The sequence below is a fragment of the Andrena cerasifolii genome, chromosome 4 (assembly GCF_050908995.1).
Source record: "Andrena cerasifolii isolate SP2316 chromosome 4, iyAndCera1_principal, whole genome shotgun sequence".
Classification (NCBI taxonomy): Eukaryota; Metazoa; Arthropoda; class Insecta; order Hymenoptera; family Andrenidae; genus Andrena; species Andrena cerasifolii.
In genome coordinates, this window is record NC_135121.1 from 20383877 (window position 1) to 20405892 (window position 22016).

Below are 22016 nucleotides of genomic sequence, written 5' to 3' on the forward strand. Positions count from 1 at the left end.
GAAGATATTCCCAAGTTTGAAACGCTTAGCAGAAGTGAAAGTTATAAATACATTAGTGACACCCACATTCTTATTTAAGCACTGGACATCATTGATCTGTCATTTCGTTTCATTGCGTAAAATACTTCAGCAGAGAGTTAAGACAAGCATTTATGCCACGTTTTAATGGGAAATTACGAAGTTGCAATGGCACAACATATTTACATTTATAAAAACGAATTCACATTTTATAAAAACGAAATCTTACCCACTAATTCGGTGACTATTCAATGAATTGCCACACGATGTTTAAAGGCTTCGTTATACTTGAAGCATCAATAAGTTTTATGCGTTAAAAGAATGTTAACGATTAGTCACTTGATAGGTACTTAGATACTCTCCAGAAACTTTATTCTTCTCCGAAAGAAAGTAAGTTTTTTTTTCTAATAATAACTTTCGAAAATTCTTTGAAAGAGAATAAACATAAAAGACGGACGATTCTTAATCCTTTGTGATCTTAAAACAATTTTATAATAATGAATTTACATAACTTTTCTGCGAGATATAAATCTGTGTGAAAAAGAAAGACGAAAGAAAAACAATCACCATCTTCCGCTATATGGATATTTACACGATTACACGTTCATAAATAAAATCCGTCTATGACTGAATACTTGCAACGAATTATTCAGTTGCGTTTACTATAATACAATTAATATACAATACTGTCACTGTACAATAATCCTCTGTTCCTTTTCATCTGTACACAACTTTAACAAGGAACTCGTAAAAAAATTCAGTAGAAAATGCAGCCTCTCGATTATTTAATTAAGCTGCCGAATTATTTGTAAAGTGAGAAAAATTAATTATTACCGGTACAGAACAGTTCAAACTTTAACTTGAACTTGGATCGATGATTAGGAAGATTGATAAAGATCTTTGGTCATGGGTTTCATGGAATACTGCTGTCTTTTGGAGATTTCTGCATGTTCTTATCGATCGTCAGTCTGAAAAGAAAAATCGTTTAAGGAATTTCTGGATAGAATTAAAATAAATTCTGGATAGATTTAAAATAAATAATTTTTCGTGGATAACTTCACTAACTGGTGTTACCTTGTCTCGCTTTAAGTATGTAATAAATTATTAGAGAAAGTAAAAGTAGTCTTCTATCGATTGACGTCCGAACGGCGTCTCCTTTAAGAGTCATGTTTGGCCTGAGAAACTCATTAACGTCGCGATAGCCATGGTGTATCTTTCCAAAACAGAGGACATTCATGTTCCTGTGAATCCCCCTGCAATCGTAATCTTCATAGCCATCGCACTGACACGTATTCAATTTTGCAGCTTTCTCCTGCCTCGTTAAAATGCTTATTGAATTGCTACACCTAAAATAATTTCCGCATTTATCCCCTTCCACTGTTTTACCAGTGACATTTCATAATATTCCAAATGGAAGCGCTACGAACAAAAAAGGTAAAGGACGATTGAAACAAAAGGAGCTACTCACCTTTTAGTACATTTCCGGCCTTGGAACATGCTCTTGCAGAACCTGTTATAGTATGCGAGGGCGGTTTGGCACAAGGCGTCCGCGTTACAAATCCAAGTCGCTATTCTACAAGACACCCTAGTCTTATTCATTACCATCGTGACGGAAGATCTACAGATTTCTACCCTCTGCTTCGATTGCACGCACAGGTCATCCTCGCATTCGCACTGAATAATAACGAAACTTTTAGCATACAAATTCGTGTGCGACTTCTCGTAAAAATTTTCCGGCAAACTTTGCCTCGGGAGTGCATAGATATATGTATTTATTTCGTGGGTGAACGAAAGTCGTACTGAAGTGGATGTACGATGATAGACGTGGCAATAGGAAGATAAATAAATGATACCTACGTACCGTCATAAGCTCCTTGCCCTCGTCAGTACTGGTGAGAGCGATGAGGGCATGTTGGCAGGTCTCGGAGCAATCGTTGCCTTGGAGAAGGGGTGCGCAGCCCGTAAGATAGTGTTGCAGAGCACTGCCGCAGCCTGTCCTGTAAGCGCACTTCAGTTTCGCCTCCTCGCATCTCATTATCGAACTTTTGGCCATATCCCACATTATCGTATTAATTACCACCATACCCATTAGGATTATGGCCGATCGATCCCACCAGCGCGACATCCTTCTAAAACATCCAACAACAAAAAATTTCGTTCCTTTAAATCTTCGTACATATCGAAAGCTTTGGTCGATGAATTCAAATTTTAAATCCACTGTAACGTAAATTATCCTCATGTCCCTACCTCGAGTTTTCGTAGCATTATTAACATTTCTAACAACAAAATAAAATAAATAAATCTGGCCCTTTTCAGAGGAATACCTTCTTGCGAGTTCGAAATTTTTAACTAGAATTCTTACAAGGGAAGATCTCGAACCCGAAAATTAGATTTTTGTTTGCTGCTCAAATTCACTCTAAGGGGGTGAAATTAGCCCCTGAAAATTCGGCTGTCTTTCGATTTTGTGTTATAACTCGCGAACTGTAAGAGATGGAAAACAAGTTTCCAGACAAAAGTTACTTCTTTTAATTAGATCTACCATTTGGTGAAAATATTATTTTGCAGTTCACGAGTTATAACACAAAATCGGAAATTATCCGGATCTTCAGGGGTCAATTACATCTCCTTAGAGCGAATTTGCGCAGCAAACAAAATTTGGGTTGTAACCAGGAGGAAATTCCCAACATATTCACAAAGTTTCAGGATTCTTTGAATTTCCGGGTTCGGGATCTTCCCTTGTTAGTTAAGCGCTTCGCAAGATTTTCTCATCATTTTACACGTGTAATAGGAACTGATCGAGTGTTTATTTCCTTTACACCTTCATTAACTGTGTCTATAGCGTCTATACACAGTACTTACTATTACACGCATATGATGTTAGTTCTTACTTTCGATTACGTTACTTGGCCGTCTACATTTACGTTTCGTGTACTCTATTGTGTTAGTTTTAGTTTTAAGTAGCTTCAAATGGTAAGTTTAATAACAGCTGACAGTTGTACCTCGCCTTTTGCGCTCCTCTAGTGTTATACGCGCCATTCAAATCTAACTATTCTTCTTCTTTTTCCTCTTTCTCGCTTTTTTATATGTTTTCTATTGTAAAGTCTACTGTGCGATAAATAATTATCATTATCATTAGGTACTACAGTCGTAGCTTGCAGGTATCAATCGTTTACACGTTCGACGATGTAAACTGTAATTCGAGCACGGTGTTAGTCGTGGAGAAAAGTGCTCGCGCAGTCGTGTAACGGATGTGTGGCATGGCAGGGACACTCCACGACTACATTCTTAAAATAAATCGGATCTCTGTTTGTCATTTCGGTTAATAGAAAGAATCTTACGTTCGAACTCGAGAGGCGCGAACGGCATTGGAAATTGGCATTCGTCGTGCCACTGAGAAATATGGAAACCTTATCTCTGATTCCACGAGCATTCCTTCAGCGGAATATCTGTATTTTCATTCGACTCGATCGTTTCGTAAAGATTCATAAATCGTCCGAGATTTCATTTCCGTCGGAATCTTAACGACTTCCGTTCTCGGCAAAGACCCCTGATCGCTTCGACGAACAGCATTCGTTGGTCCCGATCGGAAACCTGCATAGCTACGGCCCAACGCGACACGGGTGATAGTAACGAGTCGAAGGCAAAACTGTTGTTCCGGTTGTTGCTAGAATTTCTAACAGGACGACGCCGTTCACCGTTCCCCAAGTGTACTCCCTTTACCGCTCGCTCGCTCTATCTCCCGCTCTCCCTCTCTGTCTCTGCTGATGCCAGTAAAAAAGCTGGCAGGAGGACGGGAAGGGGAAGAGGAGAGGGGTGAAGGAGAGCACGTGCGCCAGCGCGCACACGAGATAGTGAGAGAAAGAGGGGGGCAGATTCTACCTGAGAGCGCTTCATTGCCAGCGCTAGGGCCGATGCTGTTGCGCACCAACCCCAAAATGGACCACCAAGACGTCGCAGACGTGGCAACGAGGGACAGATGGCCAGCCCTGTAGACCCTCAGTGGTCATCAACTTCGCTTTGCTCCCGAGTTCAAATCGCACTTTGTGCAAACACAGAAGGGAAATATTGGAACAACAGCAACGGGACTGACTTAGCTGCCGTTTGAGTAACCTTGGATCGCGCCAGCTAGCATTAACGATCGCGTTCGATGGCGTGAATTTGGTATCGAAATAAGGAAGAGCGCAAGGGTCGTTGCGAGAAAAAGATACCCGAACAAAAACATCGATTACGGGGTACAAATTATTTTCCAAGATTGCAAATATACTTGAGATGTCGGTCTAGAAAGGTACAGTGGAATTAATCGCAAGCTCGATGTATCAAAGTCACATAGATATCAATTGCTTCTGATTATTCGAAAGAAGAATCTTGATATATAAAGCAGAAAGCTTATAATATGTTTGTGTGTTTGTTTGTCGCCTAAAAAGTTTCGAACGATGAACTCTGGGATCACAAAATGTACCTCAGCTCATTATGGTTGATTAATCCAGATGAATGTAACTATTAAAGAAAAAAAAAAGTAAAAAAATTTTTTTTATAAATTCAGAATCTAAATTTCGGGCGAAGCGGAGTATTAAAGCTAGTTTTTTTATGAACATGTGGAGTAGAAATTGACTATTTTATTAAATAATAATCAATGTATAATATGTGTTGTTGTAGCATTGATACTATTCATAAGAAACGCGAATGTTTGCTACATTCTTCTAAATATCGATCAAGGATCGAAGAATTCTTTGATATACATAAACGCATTTCGCACACTTTCGTATTTCATATTGGAAACGCTTGAAGAAGGTCTTTCAAACGTGTAGGCGGCTCTTGTTGAAATAGTACCTTCTTCAAAAAGATTTTTCAATAAGAATTTTTATTTCGGCATTACACGTGGTTCAACGCAGTCGATACATGTGTCGCTATTTTCATGCGTGCCTCCTTTATCGTTGAAATTCAATACCAAAACTAAATGGAGAATGCGTACTGTATACAATTGTACACTCTGTTGCATCAATATACACATTAAGGCTGCCCGTGATTCGCATACTTAACGTCGCTTGAAAACAACAGATACGAACCGGGAATAAGTAGTAGGGTGTAAAGCGGAACGGATGGGTAAAACGGAACTTCAATGTTTGTGTTAGATAAGAGCTGCGAATGAGTTGGTATCGCGTTACATGGGACCAAAGGGTCCTCACAGTATTTCGTGACAGATCCTAGATCCGTGCATGCGTTACTTTTCCGTTAAGAGAGTTGGAAAAATTCCCGGTATCGACGTTTCAGTATTGTGTTGTATTTTCGACCACTTCTCGGAACTTGAATTTCGAAAATTAATAACGGCGAGTACATCGTTGGATTCTCTAGTCCTTACGCTACATTTTGACGTATTAAAAAGTTGTTTACCTCACGCTGAAGTGTATTAAATGTTTACTATATACATGACTGCGTGTGGGGCAAAGCGGAACATTTTGTGTGGGGTAAAACGGAACACCTATTTAACCCTCTTCCACCAACCCAATTGTCTTGAAACTTTGCAGACGTGCGTAGCTATGATGACAATACAAAATTATGAAAAAAAACCGGGAGGGATGAAAAAATTACCCAGTCATCGATAAACATAACCCGTAACCACAAATCCAAACGACTTGAAACCAGCCTGTAACCACAAATCAATTCAATCGACATGAAATCAGCATATAACCACAAATCAAAACTTAGATACTAAAAAGTAAATAATAAAAAAAAATTAAGTTAAACAATTTTATTTAAAATGCACTAAAAACTAAAAAATGCTTTATGTACCTGTTGATATTCATTATTCACGTAAAAATCCATGTGTATATGATTATTTTCAGTAATTTTTGTTATCTGGTAAGATATTTTTTCTTATGTGTATAATATTTATTTTTGTTATTTTTTATTTGTAATAGTTACATGTAAAACATATATTTATAGTTTTCAACATAAATGAATACTTTTTAAATGATAAAAATGAAGATTTAGTACGTTTACATGGTCTTCAAGTGGGTGTTCCGCTTTACCCTATCACTTGAGCGAGCCGAAGATTTCAATACCTCTGGTAAATCTCATTTTCCTTTGTTCCCAAAGATTTTTCTTAACAATGGGCTTTGATTTTCTTATAGTCTTAGGTCCACTGAAGAGACACTCCTGTTGAAGTCCCATGTCTTTGTCTCCTTCCGATTTTATTTTATCACCCTCCAAAGTTAAGCGTTCCATTTTAACCTACTCTCCCCTACTCAATTAAAGCTGTGTCACCGGTTCAACTCAATTCATCTTGGTGACGCTTTCTTTTTCTTCAGAGTCTAACAAGCTGTGTAAGTGAAGCGCACAGCATCACAATACCTAGGCATTGAACGTTTCTACGAATGTGCTTCGCGCTATTGAATAAGCAACGTTTAACGAGCAATAGCTACTAATGTAACACGTATAGGAGCCGGAAAAAGAGAGCCACGGCGCCGGGAATCGAACCCGAGCCGTCCGCGTGCTGATCAGTCGCGTTTGCCACCACGGCGGCTGCTACGCCGACTCTCCGCGGTCCCTGTCTTCCGAACTCCTCATAAATGGACGCCACCTAGGTGCTAAATAAACTAAGGTCGCACACTAGGCCGTTGCCTAAATGCCGGTATCCCTACTACACACGTAATTTAAAAGAAATCATCCGTGATCAACTGATCTTATACGCATGTTAATATTTGTTATCGAAACACTGATACTTGATCTTTAACATCCCATAACTTGTAAAACGAAACATTTCATTTTCGATGTACAGATAAATGAAAGATTCAATATATCGCACGTTCGCGTGTATTTGTGCATATCGTCAACTTCGCGTTCATTCAAGAATTACTAAAATCTCGCATTTAACAAACTTCAGAATAGAATGCTTTGGTACTAACCTTGCAAACAATCACATTGTTCTAATAGCTAAGAGAGATTGAATTTAGGATCCCAGGTGCAAGCTAATCCGCCAATGGAAACTGCGATTTCGTGCCAAGAATTATAATACACTGTACGGGAACGACGGAGAGGATAAAAAGAGAAGAACCTTCTTCAGTGGCGTACGGTCACCGAGACACTAGATTGAGTTGTGACGGCCTGCCCCGCTCTATCGAGAAACTGCGCGCGCCGCTCCGCTTCCCTCACCATTGGCCACTGGCCCGGGACCGACGCAACTACTGATAGACTTAAATCGGCGATGAAAGCTAGAACTGTCAAAAAACTTTTGCATTTCATATTCATTATAATACTACAATATAGACACAACGGCACATAAATGTACTACTAAAGAATGCTTTCGCACGGTCTATCACTTTAAATGGATATCGAATACATATCACATGCAAACTAACCTTTGATATTTGCGAGTAGATTTAAATATCTGGTATTGATATTCTGCAGTTTCATTAAATTTATAAGCGATTTGTAAGGCGAAGAAGCTACATCGCGAGGCAATTGTTCAAGGTACGTCGGTTCCGTCGCCGTCTCATTGCCATCGCTAGCTCTATCCTCCACCCACAGGGGTCCAAGGTGCCCCAACCTGCTTCGCTGATTGAGACACCAGCCTGGTTCCAACACTACCCCCCCTCGCCCCCGTCCACACCCGTACCCTACCAGAGCGACGTCGAACAGTCCGGGCATTTAGATGCGTTCCGTTCTTTCTTACGTTTCTCCTTCTTCCCGTGCTTGGTCTTCCATCGGGCTCGCTTTCAGGCCCCTTACTACTTCTATGCCCTACCACCAAGCGTGCACCGGGCTCCTGTGACTCTCAACTCAATCGCGCTCCTTGGGACGAGAAACAGAGGACAGCGCGGAGGAGATTAGCTGCTCGAGTACAAATTGAACCGGTTAATCGATTCTGCGGAGGAAAACCAGCAGCACCGAAGGAAATGAAATTGCAACGCGCACTTCTTTCTCGTCTATTATTTATTTATCTAACCTATTATCCAAGTATCGGTTTCTAGTTTCTGCGGCCAATTAGGAGGAATATTGTGGATATTAGGTATTGACCGCAGATTCGGCAGCTCTCACTTGGGCGCTGTTTTATGTGCTTTCTTTCCTTAGAGCAAACGAAGGAGGAGGGAAGGGTGAGGGGATATTTGTTTCTGGATTAACGAGTCGACGAGAGCGCGTGTCTCGGTTTACTTAGGGCATCCTACATAAATGCCTCCGGGATTCGTTTGCTCGGGACTGATGCCCTATTGAAGAGCCTACGAGCTTCGCTGAAACGAGGTAGATGCCTCTCGACGGTTCTCAATCTGTTTACCAATCTGTCTGCTAATTCCTTTGACACTTCGTGCACGCGTGAAAAATAAGGAGGAACGGTGTGGGGAAACTCTCCTCGTGTGAATCGCGAGGATTAAAATTTCGCACCGATCGGATCGGGATAAGCTTTAAAGCTGGCTTCCTGTAATACAGGAAATGCGACGGGAGATTGAGATCAGTGAAATTACAATGACGCACGAACGATCTACGGAGGAATCAGGAGGAACAAAGGAAAGAGATGGTCAGATAAGAAGCCAAGATGTACGAGCGATAAATCACGTTCACGAATTTTTAAGGGAATCCCTTTTTAACGAAATAATACCAGAATATCTTTTAATAGTAATTGAACAGCATCGCGAACATTTCTTTATCTATTCCAGACAGATGCAACTCGGATCCGATCGAAGTAAATTTTACCGAGTTTACATGTTTGCTACTGAACTAGGTATATCTAATGCAGGTCGAATATATTGCTGAAACGTTACGAATACCTAACTCGGCCCAGTACCTCCAGTTTGTGTAGCAGCATACGAAGGGTCAGCATGGCGGTTCTCTCTCTCTCCCCCCTCCCTCTCTTGCTCGCTCGCTGTCAGTTTCTCTCGATGGTCTTTTTGATCTTCCCGAAGCAATTGTCCCAAGCGAGAACCCGGTTGAGGCAATAACGACCGCAGGCCCCAGCCTATCCTGTACCTTCTGACATCTTAATAAAGCAATCGTCCGATTTCTTGAAACCCTCCTTTCGCTCCGAGCCACGCTTTCAAGCCTCCTGCGAAAAGGCACCACGCTCCATTGTTCATCTCTCTCTCCAACATTCCGATGTGCCTCACGTTTCTGTCCATTAAATAATTAAAATTCACACCAAATAACAGAGCAAATAATAAGGCGATCGCGCGAAGGTAATACATAAAAACGTAACGATATCTACTCTTTTTAAAAGACACACGGATTTTACGAAGTTGTTTACAATTCGATTATGGAATTTCCTTTTCACCAATGCAGTTAAAATTATCTATATTCTATACATTCGAATATGGAAGATCCGTTCGTCTTCTTTTACAACTTAAAGTTTATATAAACTGGCGGACGTTTGCAGCAGTGTAAGTATTCTGTTTCCAGAATTCCAAGGAAACGAGCGCATGGATTCTTGAAAGGCAGGCTTATGGAAGGTTACCAGTCACGCTTCGGCGACTTTTTGGAAAAGCAATTAACCTCGACTTGATGTCGGCTTAACGCCTGCCCCTACCGCTTAATCTCCCTTCTGGAACTCGTCGCTCAAAAGCAAGAACATTTGAAGGAAGGACTGAGACATATATTTTCACGTAAAATCTGACACCTGCGTTACATAGCGCAGGTGCCAGATGTGAAAGAAGTTATTCCTTGGGAGATAAACCGATGTCGGATACATTATTCTATATACAGAATGTACAATAATTTTTTATTTTGTAAAAGAATACTTTATTTAGATCTCAATTTATCCATTGATTATATATATATATATATATGTAATCGTTTCGGCGCAAGCTTACAAGAACAATACAATTAAGTTACTTTAATGTAAATAAAAGGAGGAAAAATGATTCGAATAAAACATCGTTCAGAATTACTATACTAAAGGCGCGTATCAAAAAGCGACACATTCTTTAATACACTTCTCCCAATTCTGCCCAACATTTTCACATTACGGGATAGAAGCCGGGCTGACTGAGCGTGCAGCGTGCGACAATTGCGAGCACATTTCAAAGGAGCATAGAATTCAAGAATAACGCGCACCGCTACCGCTTCACACGTACTTAGAAAGACCGATTTCGAAATTCTATTTAACTTTTACAGGATCGAAATGAAAGTAAGAAATTAATCAACTTAGTAATTTTTATTGTAATCGTTACAAACGTTAAATGCGAGTCGCCATTTTCATTTCTTATGCACTAACACGCCGGAAAGGAAGCGAATGCCCCAATAAATAATAAACGAAATAGAAAGAAATCGTTGAACAATAGTTGAAAGGGATAACTGTAGATAACTACTGTCGATTAAAAAAGGAAATTGTATGCGGTTTTATTTTTACTTTTCTCGGTGGACGTTACTGATGACGCAAGGATAATTTGGGGGGGGGGGGGGGGGGGGATTCGAACGAAATTTATGCGATCCAGAAAGAAAAAGAAATGTCGTTTACTATGCTAAGCTTTACACGTACTCTAAAGCTGACAAGGTGCAGCGGAACATCTGTCACAAAAACAGAGTCAACTGAGACCGAACAAGATTGTTGAACGAAGTATGGCGAAATATATATATATATAGGAGAGCAGTACAGTTATTCTCCTTTATGTATATCGTTATCGTTACTATCGCCGGACACTTTCATTGGAAAATAGAAGCGACAGTATCAGTTTCTCCTTAAACATTTCGAACGTACGGATGGTAGAAAAGTAATAGAAGCTGGTCTTTCCCTTCAGTCACACAATTATCATGCTTTCCTCATACACGCACACAAATATGTTTTTTTTCCGTTTTTTTTTTTGTCTTTTCGCATAGTATAACATAGCTGTACACGAATCACTTATACGACTACTATATACACTAAGTTGTTTCCTGTTCCTTGATTCTTCGATTTTGAAATTTCCTGTGGCAGATTCAATCGAATCGATATTAATATAATACCGAAATTAATAATAATATATAATAGTAATAATATTAATAATAATAATAATAATTGTAATAGAGCGTCAACATAGATATGTATAACAGTATAACAAATACAGTATTACGTACTTGAAACGAATGTTCAATACCAATAGATACAAAAGGATACGCTTAGAATTTAGTAGAATTCGAGAAATTTTGTAATATTATAGAGTTAATTAATTTTTACCTAATATTACGATAGTTCCGCATATTGCTATCTTTGTACTATTTTCGCTTAAGAAAATTTATAGGGAAGAATTTTGAAAACGAGATATCGATGCCGATCGAATTACCCGAAATAATTCGAGGGTCGCGAATCGGATCTGCGCCCGGCAAAGTCGAAATTGATAAAAACTTAAATAAACCTCCTAGGAGCTTAGGGACTGTTCCTTTATTATATCACACTGCTTCTGGTCAGTTTTCATTCTCCTCATATCCCTCGCTCAATATTGGGTGCGTTCAGCAGACTGAACTGTTGAGTGAGCTCACTAGATTTTACTCGCATCGACCAATGAACGTGCAACTTCGGAGTAAAATATAGCGAGATCACTCAACAGTTGAGTCTGCTGAACGTACCCATTGAGTATAGCCCACCTTTGTCTCGCATTAAACCCCGATGTTCTCAGCTATCTGCTCCCATACAGATCACACTGATGCTCCTGTTTCCGGGTAGATGGCATAATGAAAGAACGATCCACTACCAGAAAATTCGTGAAGGCTAATACTACCACTTACGCTAACATATTTACAAATTATCGCGTCGGCGGTAAGAATTTCCGTAAATTCCAAGGTACATATCACGTAACAGTTCGCCTCTGTTCTTTTTACACAGAATAAAGCAATACAAATTTCGATTATCTTTCAAGCATTTCTAAGAATACGTGGATACGCTTCGAGCGATATTTCTGGTAAAATAACTTGGATAATTTCCTACTAACAGTAACTTTTCACACGGAAGCGCGTGCTTAAAAGGAATGTATACTTCTATATATATATATCTTGGGTGGCACATCTTGCGTTAAAAGTTCTAATTTTACAGAAATTCTGAGTACTCGAGGAATTTGAGTTCTACACTTAATATCATCATAAATAAAATGTTCCGTGCTATGTACTTTATTATAATCTGCTCTGCAGAAGTGTTGAGTTTCGCCGAATTCATCTCCACGTATTCCCGATCCCTGAAACAACGTTTAACAACTGCCCCAACTATCTTTTCAAATTACTTAATCTCAGTTTGGCACTCATTTTCTCGCGTCGTCGCTGTCCTCTTCTGTACTGTAGCTAAGCGCAGAATATACGTATTCTTGGTGCGAGTTTTCATTTCCGTCCACCAACATCCCCTGTTGGATCAGTATTTGATTTCCCTCAGCCATCATCAGAACAGCACCCTCCAAATCGTCTAACTGCATGCCCTCCTCTTTTTCCTCGTTTCCGTCCTCCTCTTCGTTCTCCTCGTCCTCCTCTTCATTCTCCTCATTTCCCTCGTTCTCTTCAATCTCATCATTTTCTTCATACTCGCTCGTTTCATGCCCCTCGTTCTCCTCGTTCATCTCACTCCCCTCTTCGTTCTCTTCATTTTCATCGATCTGCTCGCTCATCACATTCTCTTCACTGTCCTCATTTTCTACGACGTTTTCCTTCCCCATTCCCTCGTTCCTGGCTTTACCCTCAACATCTTCGTAATTCTCTTCGTTCACTCCAGCCTCATCATTCTCTTCGATCTCCTCATCGCCCGCGTTCTCCTCGACCTCGTACTCATTTTCCTCGGCAGAATTTTCGTCAAACTCGTTTTTCATGTCATTGTAGTCCTCGTCGCTTCGATTCATATACGTCTCCGATTCAAAATCCAAGGACTCGTTATTCAATAAACCCTTCGCATAGTAGTTGACCGATTTCGGCGCGGACTGATTTCGGATTTCTGACAGAGCGCACATTTCTATGTCCTTTTCGGTCATAGGTACCATTTGACTCAGTTTGTGGCCTACCAATTGCTCCTCGGACATGGCTGTAGAAATCAGAGGCATTATGGGGCTGAGGATCGGAGGCCCGTCGTCATCCGATAAATCCACATCATTCTTCTCTGTATCTGAAAGAATCGTAGTATATTTACGTTTAACGATTCGCTATTCGTAAAGGATTCTTAAAGGAGCCCCTGATCTATTTCATTACCCATGCTCTTCGCGTCCTGAAGGCGTTCCAAAGCGAAACGCTGCATGTTCTTCTCCTCCATCTCCAAATTGTCCAAGTCCTCGGAATCTTCACTATCCGAGTTATAAGTGGCTCTGGATTCGCCCTCAGACTCGTTTTCTTCTTCAACCTCGATACTACTACCGCTTTCCGACTCCTCCGTGTCCCCTTCGTCGGCTTCAGATTCGAAGTCCCCTTCCTCCACCTCTTCGATCATCGTATCGTCCGCTATCAGGCTTCCCTTTTGGTAAAAAAATTCATGTTCGAGTATTTATTACGCGTTCAATCAACTGATAGCTACACGACAATAATAATCCATCACCAAACTGGCAATACTGAAATCGCTCCAACATATGTTTCTTATAGTTACTCACTTCTGGCTTCTCCTCGTTCTTCAAACTCTCTTCTTCCGTCTTACCAGAACACGTGTTAGCATGATCGGGATCGTCAGTGACATTTTTGTGGCACTTTGGGCACAAAGTTTCATTGCTCGCATGACCAATATGAATACTTGTATGCAGTAGCAATTTACTGCGTGCGTTGTGATACCTACGACGGTACAGAAAAAGTGACACGATTGATAGAAAAATGATAAAGGCTCCATAATAAATTGCAATTCGTCGCCGATGAAAATATAGATTCTGTAGGGCACAATACCTGCCGCAAGTTTTACACGTAAAGTTGTTTCCTTCGCACGAAAGAGTCGCCTCGTGCATAGCTTTCAAATGGTCCGCTAGATCGCCGTAGTCTTTGCAAAGTTTCAAGCATACTCCGCAGGTAACTGCGGCTTCTGCCCGATGGAAGCGGATTAGGTGTTGCCATAAGTGTTTCTTCGCTGGCCACTGTTTCCCGCAGACTTCGCAGGCGCATTCCGTATTCGTCGACTCGTCGTAAACTTTTCTCGAATCTTTCCTTGAACACTTGATCGGTGGCTTTACCCTGGAACCGCGCGCAGATAAATATAATACAATAGATTTTATTCGTTATACGCTGCTACGCTTCGAGGTATTTACCTTTGGGAAAGTGGCATGAGATTCGGAAGAGGTCTCTGCCCTGAGAGTTGCAGATTTATATCTTCGAAGAGATTGAAATCGGGAATATTCAAATTTGACGTAGACTCTTCCTTTTTGATTTGATTGTTATTCTTCGAAATATCCACTCGATTGCCGGCAGCCGCACCTTCTCGGTTGTCTGACACGTCGTTTCGCATAGGCAGTAGCTCTTCCTAGATTTAATACAAAATACTCGTATTAAGTTTCCGCTTAAAAATTCAACCGAGGGGATAAGGAAAGTGTCGCTCACTTCTTTTCGTAAAATGCTTCTTTTGCAAGTTGCAATGTGATTCCAATACAGAGTTTTTGTACAGAATTGTCTCTTACAATTCTTACAAAGAAAATTCATTTTTCCGCGCATCCTTCTCTGCTCTTCCTGTTTTAATCTCTTAAACATCCGTTCCGGATCTGTATTATGCATGTTACGATAATGCTTCGAAAGGGCGTCGCTGTTGACGAACATTTCGGGGCACATTTCGCAATCGAATGTATCCGTCAAAGATCTTCGTCTTTTGGAGTCGCTGGAATCCTCGTCGCACAGATCAACGTCGTACTCTAAATCGTCTGGTTCTTCCTTCACAGTAATATCAGGCGACTGCAAAGCAAACGATTAATTCCTCGCAATTTTTCACCAGATCGTTGCGTTTCGATTCAGGCACGATGCGCTTGAAATTCGAACGAACTAACCTCTATTTCGAAATCCTCGTTTTTCGATCCAATGTCGAATCTGTATTCAAACGCAGCAAGCTGATCCTTCGGGACGTTATGCACGGTTTCGTAGTGGTCTCTAATCGCAGAATCTTCCGTGAAGACGGCTAAACATTGCTTACAAGTCCTAAATACTTTCCCATGGCACTTTTTAGTATGATCAAAAGCTTTCCACTTGGACGCATATTGTTTACCACAGACTTGGCAGGTATTGGGCCTCGAAAGCACACTGAAATGAACTTCTTCGACGTGACTTTTCAGCTCCTTCGGATCCTTCATCGGGATCAGGCATACTCCGCAGGAAACGCCGATTTCGTTTCGATGGAGGGATAGCACGTGCATCTTCAATTTAAGCTTATTTTCAACGGTATCACCGCAGAAGTCGCAAACATTGGGATTCGTATGATATCTTGAGGAGAAAAGTAATCATAATCATCGATTACGGTAAAGAACATTGTCCATTAAGATAATGAGCTGCGATAATAAGTTCGTTACTACAAATAAGTTACCTATGGTCCTTTCTATGGGCCTCTAAATCCTCCTTCGTCCTGAACAACTTTCTACAAGCCCCGAAATTGCAAGTCAAGTCTGGATGATCCATATGCTTCACCCTGTTATGCGTCATGATCCCTAACTTCGAAGTGATCGTCTCGTTACAAAGGTGACACGTGTACGTACTGTGGTGATTCTCAATGTGCTTTTGCAAGCTGGCACGATCCTTAAAGATTCTCTCGCACGCCCTGCATCTCGTTAGCAACGCGCCAGGATCTTTCCTGTAATTCTGGCAGCCCTTCATGTGTCTACGCAAAAGGTATCGCTTATGGAACCCTTTATTACACTTCTCGCAATAATGCAAATTCACTTGTTCCGTCTTGAACTGCCTGCTATCCTTCCCGTCCTTCCTACAGTCCGGCTCGTATCGGTGTATTTTCGAGATGTGCGCGGCCAGGTGGTCCTTCGAGGCGCTGGTTTTCAAGCAGTAGGGGCAGGTGACGTCCTCGTGGCCTTTGTGCACTCGGTTCACGTGCTTCCACAAGTGAGAGGTTCTCCCGTAACATTTATTGCAGAGATCGCAAGGGAAGAGGCCGTGAACGATTCGTCTATGATTACACAATTTCTCTAAGCTGGCAAACTTCAAGTCCGCGCACAGTTCGCAGCTCAATTCAGTCTCCCTGATTCGTCCGTCCACTTTGTTCTCATTGTTTTCTTGCCCGTTATCGCAGCTGTCCTCGAAGCCGTGGATCTTCCTGTGCCTGGACATCTTGGATTTGTTCGAGTACGGCCTCCCGCAGATATCACAACTAAAGTCGCCGTTCGTCAACGGCCAATGTTTCGATTTCACGTGGGCGCTTAATTGTAACACGTTCGAGAACACTTTCAAACAAACCCCGCATATTAATGGCACGGTGTCCGAATGAACGCCCATAACATGCTTCCAGTAATCCACCCGGCTACCCCAAAGTTTCCCACAAATCTCGCACGTGTTTGGGGATGAGCCCTGTATCGCATGGTGCTGCGCGTGATCGTTCCTGAGCGACTTTGTGGCGAAGATCTTACCGCAGTCCTCGCGATCGCATTTTATGGCTGGCTCGTTGCCGTGGCAAGAGCTAACGTGCAGCCAACGTTCCCATTTACTCGGGTGCGAGCTGCCGCAGAGCTCGCAGACGAAGAACAGGTGGTACTGGGCTCTATTGCCGCCGCTGTTCAAACTGGACGGATTCAGAGAATCTCCTGTTGTTGGCATTAATTGTTCAGACTGAAAGATTACAAAAGTTTTTGTTTTATCAGAACTTCTCAAACGGAAACATCGATTCCTCTCTTGTTATACCCCTTTAAGAATTCTTACCCTATGCGCATTTCTTTGGTGTCGTATTAAATGATCCTCATTGGGGAATGATTTATAACAAATATAACAGTCTACTTTGTCTACGTCCTCCTCGTAATCGAGCATCTGCTCGGCGGCAGTCTCGTTGCCATTAATACTCTCCCCGTAGTAATTACTGTTTAACTGAACGAAAGTCGCGGGATCGTAACTGGGATCTACGTTGTGTATAGACACGTGCGCGATCAGCTTCTTCCTGGAATCGTGCTGCCTGCCGCAGATCGTGCAGCTGTACCTGAAACGATATCTTAAATCTTTTACGCCGCACGGAACACGCGTGGCTCGTATTTTGAATATCTCTTTCTCTTTTAACGCAACGATACCTTCTCTGTTCAGAAAGTAATAGCTTCGAGCCACCGTGATACATGTTTACGTGGTTCAGAAGCTGGGTATTGTCCGCGCAGATCTTCAAGCAAACGCCGCACGCGAATGCCGCGCATTCTTTGTGGGTGGCCCGAATGTGGAGCCACAGAGATGCACGATCGTTGAAATCGCGAGTGCAAATTTCGCAGACAAATACGGTTTCGATTTCAATGAGGTTCTCCTGGCCACTCTCGCGATCCTCTTCGTCATTGTCAGCGTTTGTCTTAACATTTCAGAAAGCAGCATGAACATTGGCAAGATAAAATGCAATCTCGCCGAACGACAGATACCGTTAAATGCGAAAAGTATGTAACTGAAGTATACCTCAGGTGACAAGGGAAACTCGGAAGACTTCCCCTCGTAATCCAGATCCACAGATTCATTCCAATTCTGCGAAACGATCTTCTTTAAACACTTGTCGCTCTCTACAATGGGGCATGGATCAACGCCGTGTAACGTTTGGATGTGCCTGCTTAAGGAAGACTTGAGAACGAAATCTTTTTTACAAAGAATACAGATGAACGGCTTATCGGCATCGTGGATCGCTTCGTGCTCTTTCAATTCCTCGACCGAGGTGAAAAATTGAGGACAAGACTCGCAGTACCATTTCTTGTCACTTTTCATGTCCGTTTTGTCTGTTGGGGCAAAAGGAGAGGATACATCCACTGTACTTTAAACGAACCTTTTACGAACAATTTATAATCCAGGACTTAATGTTTCTAAATTACCTGTTTTTGGTAGCTTTTTTGGTTTATAATTCGTTGCGAATTTGTCCTCGAAATCTCGTTTAAGACTGTCGCCTTTCGTTAACGCCTGTTTCAAGATCGTCAATTGGGGATTCTTAGCCAGCTTCGCCTCCGCGCTCCTGAAGAACAGAAAGCGCGTGTACATAAATTTCCAATTTATTCGGTCGATTTTCGAAAGTCTCTAGCGAGGCTTTAGGATGCCTCGGCTGGCTGTACCTGTAGTCTTTGCTATCGTCGTCACTACCAACGCTGGACGTTTCGGAACTGTCCACGACTTTGTTCTCCTTATTCCGATCTTTGCCCGATAGATCTAATCTCTGCTCTTCGGCGCAGATTCTTCCATGGAGATTCAATTCCATGGGATCCGTGCATATCTTCCCGCAAGCGTTGCACTGGCATCTACTTTCCGGGCGATAGGAACTGTTCACTGGGACCTCCGTGGGCGCTGGAAGACCAGCGTGACGTGATTTTATATGTTCTTCCAAATTTGTTCGGGTTGAGTAGATCCGGGAACAATAACCGCATGTCACTGCCGGGTGGCCTCTAATACAAACATCATTATATCATCATTGTCATTATCATTATCATCATTACAGTACGAATATGTGTACGGTACACCTTTAGATATTTTAAAATTAATGCTTTCCTCTGCATCCACTCGGAGCATATAGTTAGTCCTCCCCTAGAATTACTCCTATTGATTCTTTGCTCTTTCGTTACGGCAGTTTCAACAGTTCATACAAGTGCGAATGATAGTGTGTAATTTGAAAAGGAAAAGGAAACGAGAATTGATATCGATGTGTTGTATAGTCAGAGACCAACCTGTGTGTTGTGGAAACGTGGCCCCAACGATGCTTCGCGGTCGAATAAGACTTGTGACAAAGATCGCACTGGTAGGGCCTCTTGTAGGAAGTATGATCATCCGTGAGAACTTTCTCGCCGATCACGTCACCGGCGCCAACGTGGATACGCGCGTGCAACGACAGATGGCCCTTGGAACTGAACGCTTTGTTGCACAAGGAACAAACGTAAACTTCGTGTTGCTGAGATGTATGCTGCGATCAAATACAATTAAAAAAAAAACAAGCCGATATGTCACTGCATGTCTTTCCGACGTAAAATCTACAGAGCTTCTCTGATGAACTTCGATAGCATACCTCTGACGAGTTATTAGGAAGTTCTTGACGCCTTGACTCTGATATTTCGGGTTCTTCTGTGACCATCGAAGTCATCTCCAGAAAGTCGCTAGGATTTGTTTCCATATCCATCTCGTACTCCTCTGAACGACGATCTTCGGAGTCGTCCACTATTGTTGCTTAAAGAAAGGAATAATAGAACGAAATACTTATTATTCTTTTACAATGGGAAGAATGCGCGTCTCGCAGGTCGAAGTAAATGGAATACCTTCATCGGTGCCACTATTATCAACCATATCTTCGGTCTCATGGTCAGCTTCCCCGTCAGAATTTAGTCTCGGCGGCGTACCTAAGGCAGCATTCGGATTCACGATGGGAGCTTCCGGAATCAACACTGGCATGCTTTCCTTTCTCTTTAGGAGCTCAGAATCATTGTAACATGTCAAGGTGGTCGTAACACCTTCGCCAGGCTAAAACGTAGAAACGAAAATTTATCCCTGCTCTTGCTGTCGCTATCGTTATTGTACGCGAGAAATTAGATGCTCACTTTTTCCGAAGGTGGAAGACATCTTTCCAAGAGGGCCACTGCATTGACGCAAGCTGTTCTAAAATCGTAGAAATTCTCCAGGTTGTACATGCACCGATAACACAGACATTTTGGTAAGCGATCATTTTCTGCAATCTGTAATTAAAATTCGAGCCTTACGTAAGCAAGTTCGGTCAATTAAATGACAAGAAACTTATGTAGAACAGACATTGAAATTCATGTAATTCATTTTAATGATTGTGTGCTTGGTGCTGATGGTAAGAATTATATAACTTTATGAGGGGGACACAGTACATGTACATATAATGCAGAAGGTAAGGATAACAGGAAATAATATATCTCACGGATAGTAATCTTTACCTTTTGCATACGATATATCACATTTCCATAATTATATTACAATTCGTTATATATACCATTAATATGAAATGAAATGTTTACACAATACGTTATAGAAACTTTAAAAATATCTTCACGACTCGGGTAAATATCATTTACAGCGGCAAAGAATTTTAGGAATTTAAAGCCTCGGGTGATTCAAAGTAATAAGATAAATAAGAGAAACATTCAATTAAAATAAACTAAACGCAAGATATAAGTATATGCTCTATCATTAATACTTTAATTTGCAAGAAGTATATTGAAATCTACCTAAAGTGATTAAAACTGAAGAATATCTATAAGAGTTTAGTAATAAATTTGCCATGGCATCGTAAACAAAAACTCTAAAACAATTGCAGATGGAGAACAAATTACAAAATCATAGGATAGATTGAATTAAATAACGAATGCTAAAAAAACAATTATTGTTAAAATGAAAAGAAGGAAAATTTTTTACAGAAAAGAGAACTCTTCTACTTGAAACATAAGAATACGAAAATAAGATAAAACCAATCATAACGTGCTCATGACAGAGAGGCAACATTAATTTTTCTGCAATAAGAAGTTCAAGAAACCGAAACTAAATAGAAGACGAAAGGAAAGTAACAGCTCACCCGCTACAAAATTTATGAAAAATATTTGACTTAAATTCAACTGGTCCCAAATGCCTGCATACACATAACAAAGTATGTGCATCTATTGAAAAAGTGTATTGGAAAACAACAATGCAAAAACGCTCTAAAAAATCTACATAATCCAACAGACTTCCTGCAGCTAACTTTACAGGGTCGAAGAAAATAAAGGAAACGTTATGAAGACGTCGGATTTGAAACTACCAAGTGGTACACCCAAAAGGAGCACGCTAAGAAAAGTCCTCGATCGAGGACGCATTCTGTCAGAGATAAATCGAAACGCCAAGAAATTAGCACACGTTCCTCGAGAGCGGTGATTATTTTGAAAAACAGGTTCGCAAGAGTCGAAGGGAGGCCCCGATAATGGGGGGGGGGAGGAGCGCGTGATATCACGTACGGACGAGGACGAACCTTAAACGGCAGACAAGCTTGTATCTTGTCAACGAGCTGTCTGTTCTTGCCCTCTTGACCGAAGATGTCCATCTTGACGGCGTCGTAGGATGCGCAAAGTCTGCAGAGCTCCTGGTATCGTTCCCTGGGCTCCATCGTCGGCGTGGCCACCAAGAGGATCGCGTTATTGGCCGGAGGAACTTGGACAACCCGAATTTCCCCGTGGCAGCGTAAAAAAAGGCTCCTCTGGCCCGAGCTCGGCCTTCTTCTTCTTCTTCCTCGGATCACATCCTTCGGAGCGGGGATCCGCGGCTCGCTGCGACACCGCGCGGCTTCCGTTTACGGGCTACTTCCTGGCGATTTTCACGACAGTTAAGGCCCCGGGCGCCGCCATCTTGTACACAGACACTTGTTCCGTCGGCTCTGCCGTGCAGCACCGCCTCCATGCCGCTAGGCATCTTGCGCTTCGGCAAAGATATCCGGTGATTTTTCCACACTTTACAAACCACGAATTGTATTTTGGCTTTGCGTAATGCTCTGTTCATATTGAATTCATTTCTACGGCTTCGCGGTCTGTTTACAATGCACGCGACGATCGCTCGGACGAATCCGATTGGCGCGAAATTATCTGGTTGCAGAGGGTTCCCTATTGGCGCGGCCGAGCGCGTTCGATTGCGGAGGTTCTAATTTAAATGCATGGCTATATGTAGGGCGACATCGGGTACCTAATTGGTGGTTATGCGCGTTTTTTTAACATAATTATGATGTTTTGTGACCGTGGTCGAAGGCCGAGCTGGGACGAGCCTACGGCACGGCCTTTGCTTTAAAGCATTTTCATGAAATATTATAGAGGAGATCGTGAAACGGATGCATTTTCTGTCCTGCATTTGCGTTGAAGGGGGTAGAATCGACCGACCGACCGATCGGAAGTTATGCAGTATATGTTTACTAACCTCAATCTTATAGGTTTATCGGGGTTCATCAAGTAAAAGGCTGCGGTTAGAGGAAAATATTCTTGTAG

The 22016-nt window shown here is 41.7% G+C and overlaps 2 protein-coding genes across 4 annotated transcripts; both read right to left on the minus strand.

Moving 5' to 3' along the window:
• Positions 1 to 661: 661 nt before the first annotated feature.
• On the minus strand, positions 662 to 7107 carry LOC143368182 (growth arrest-specific protein 1). Its single transcript, XM_076810608.1, has 5 exons — positions 6924 to 7107; positions 1880 to 2147; positions 1487 to 1692; positions 1093 to 1364; positions 662 to 986 (listed from the first exon to the last, which is right to left on the minus strand). Exons 2-5 carry the CDS (start codon positions 2141 to 2143, stop codon positions 982 to 984), a joined length of 747 nt encoding a protein of 248 aa, XP_076666723.1. The 5' UTR covers positions 2144 to 2147; positions 6924 to 7107; the 3' UTR covers positions 662 to 981.
• A 3033-nt stretch (positions 7108 to 10140) lies between these two features.
• On the minus strand, positions 10141 to 21517 carry LOC143368177 (uncharacterized). Of its 3 annotated transcripts, XR_013085170.1 has the most exons (19): positions 21017 to 21517; positions 19593 to 19727; positions 19314 to 19515; positions 19067 to 19224; positions 18732 to 18964; positions 18126 to 18452; positions 17892 to 18028; positions 17488 to 17798; positions 17124 to 17386; positions 16765 to 17035; positions 15428 to 16674; positions 14898 to 15327; positions 14461 to 14805; positions 14172 to 14383; positions 13816 to 14097; positions 13533 to 13707; positions 13141 to 13399; positions 11544 to 13057; positions 10141 to 11413 (listed from the first exon to the last, which is right to left on the minus strand). XR_013085170.1 is itself a non-coding variant. In XM_076810595.1 (18 exons), exons 1-18 carry the CDS (start codon positions 21149 to 21151, stop codon positions 12213 to 12215), a joined length of 5958 nt encoding a protein of 1985 aa, XP_076666710.1. In that variant the 5' UTR covers positions 21152 to 21517; the 3' UTR covers positions 10141 to 12212. The 3 variants fall into 3 exon arrangements, 2 of the variants coding, with proteins under 2 accessions (XP_076666710.1, XP_076666709.1); XM_076810595.1 differs by having other exon boundaries at positions 10141 to 13057; positions 19067 to 19215; XM_076810594.1 differs by having other exon boundaries at positions 10141 to 13057.
• Between the last annotated feature and the right edge of the window lie 499 nt (positions 21518 to 22016).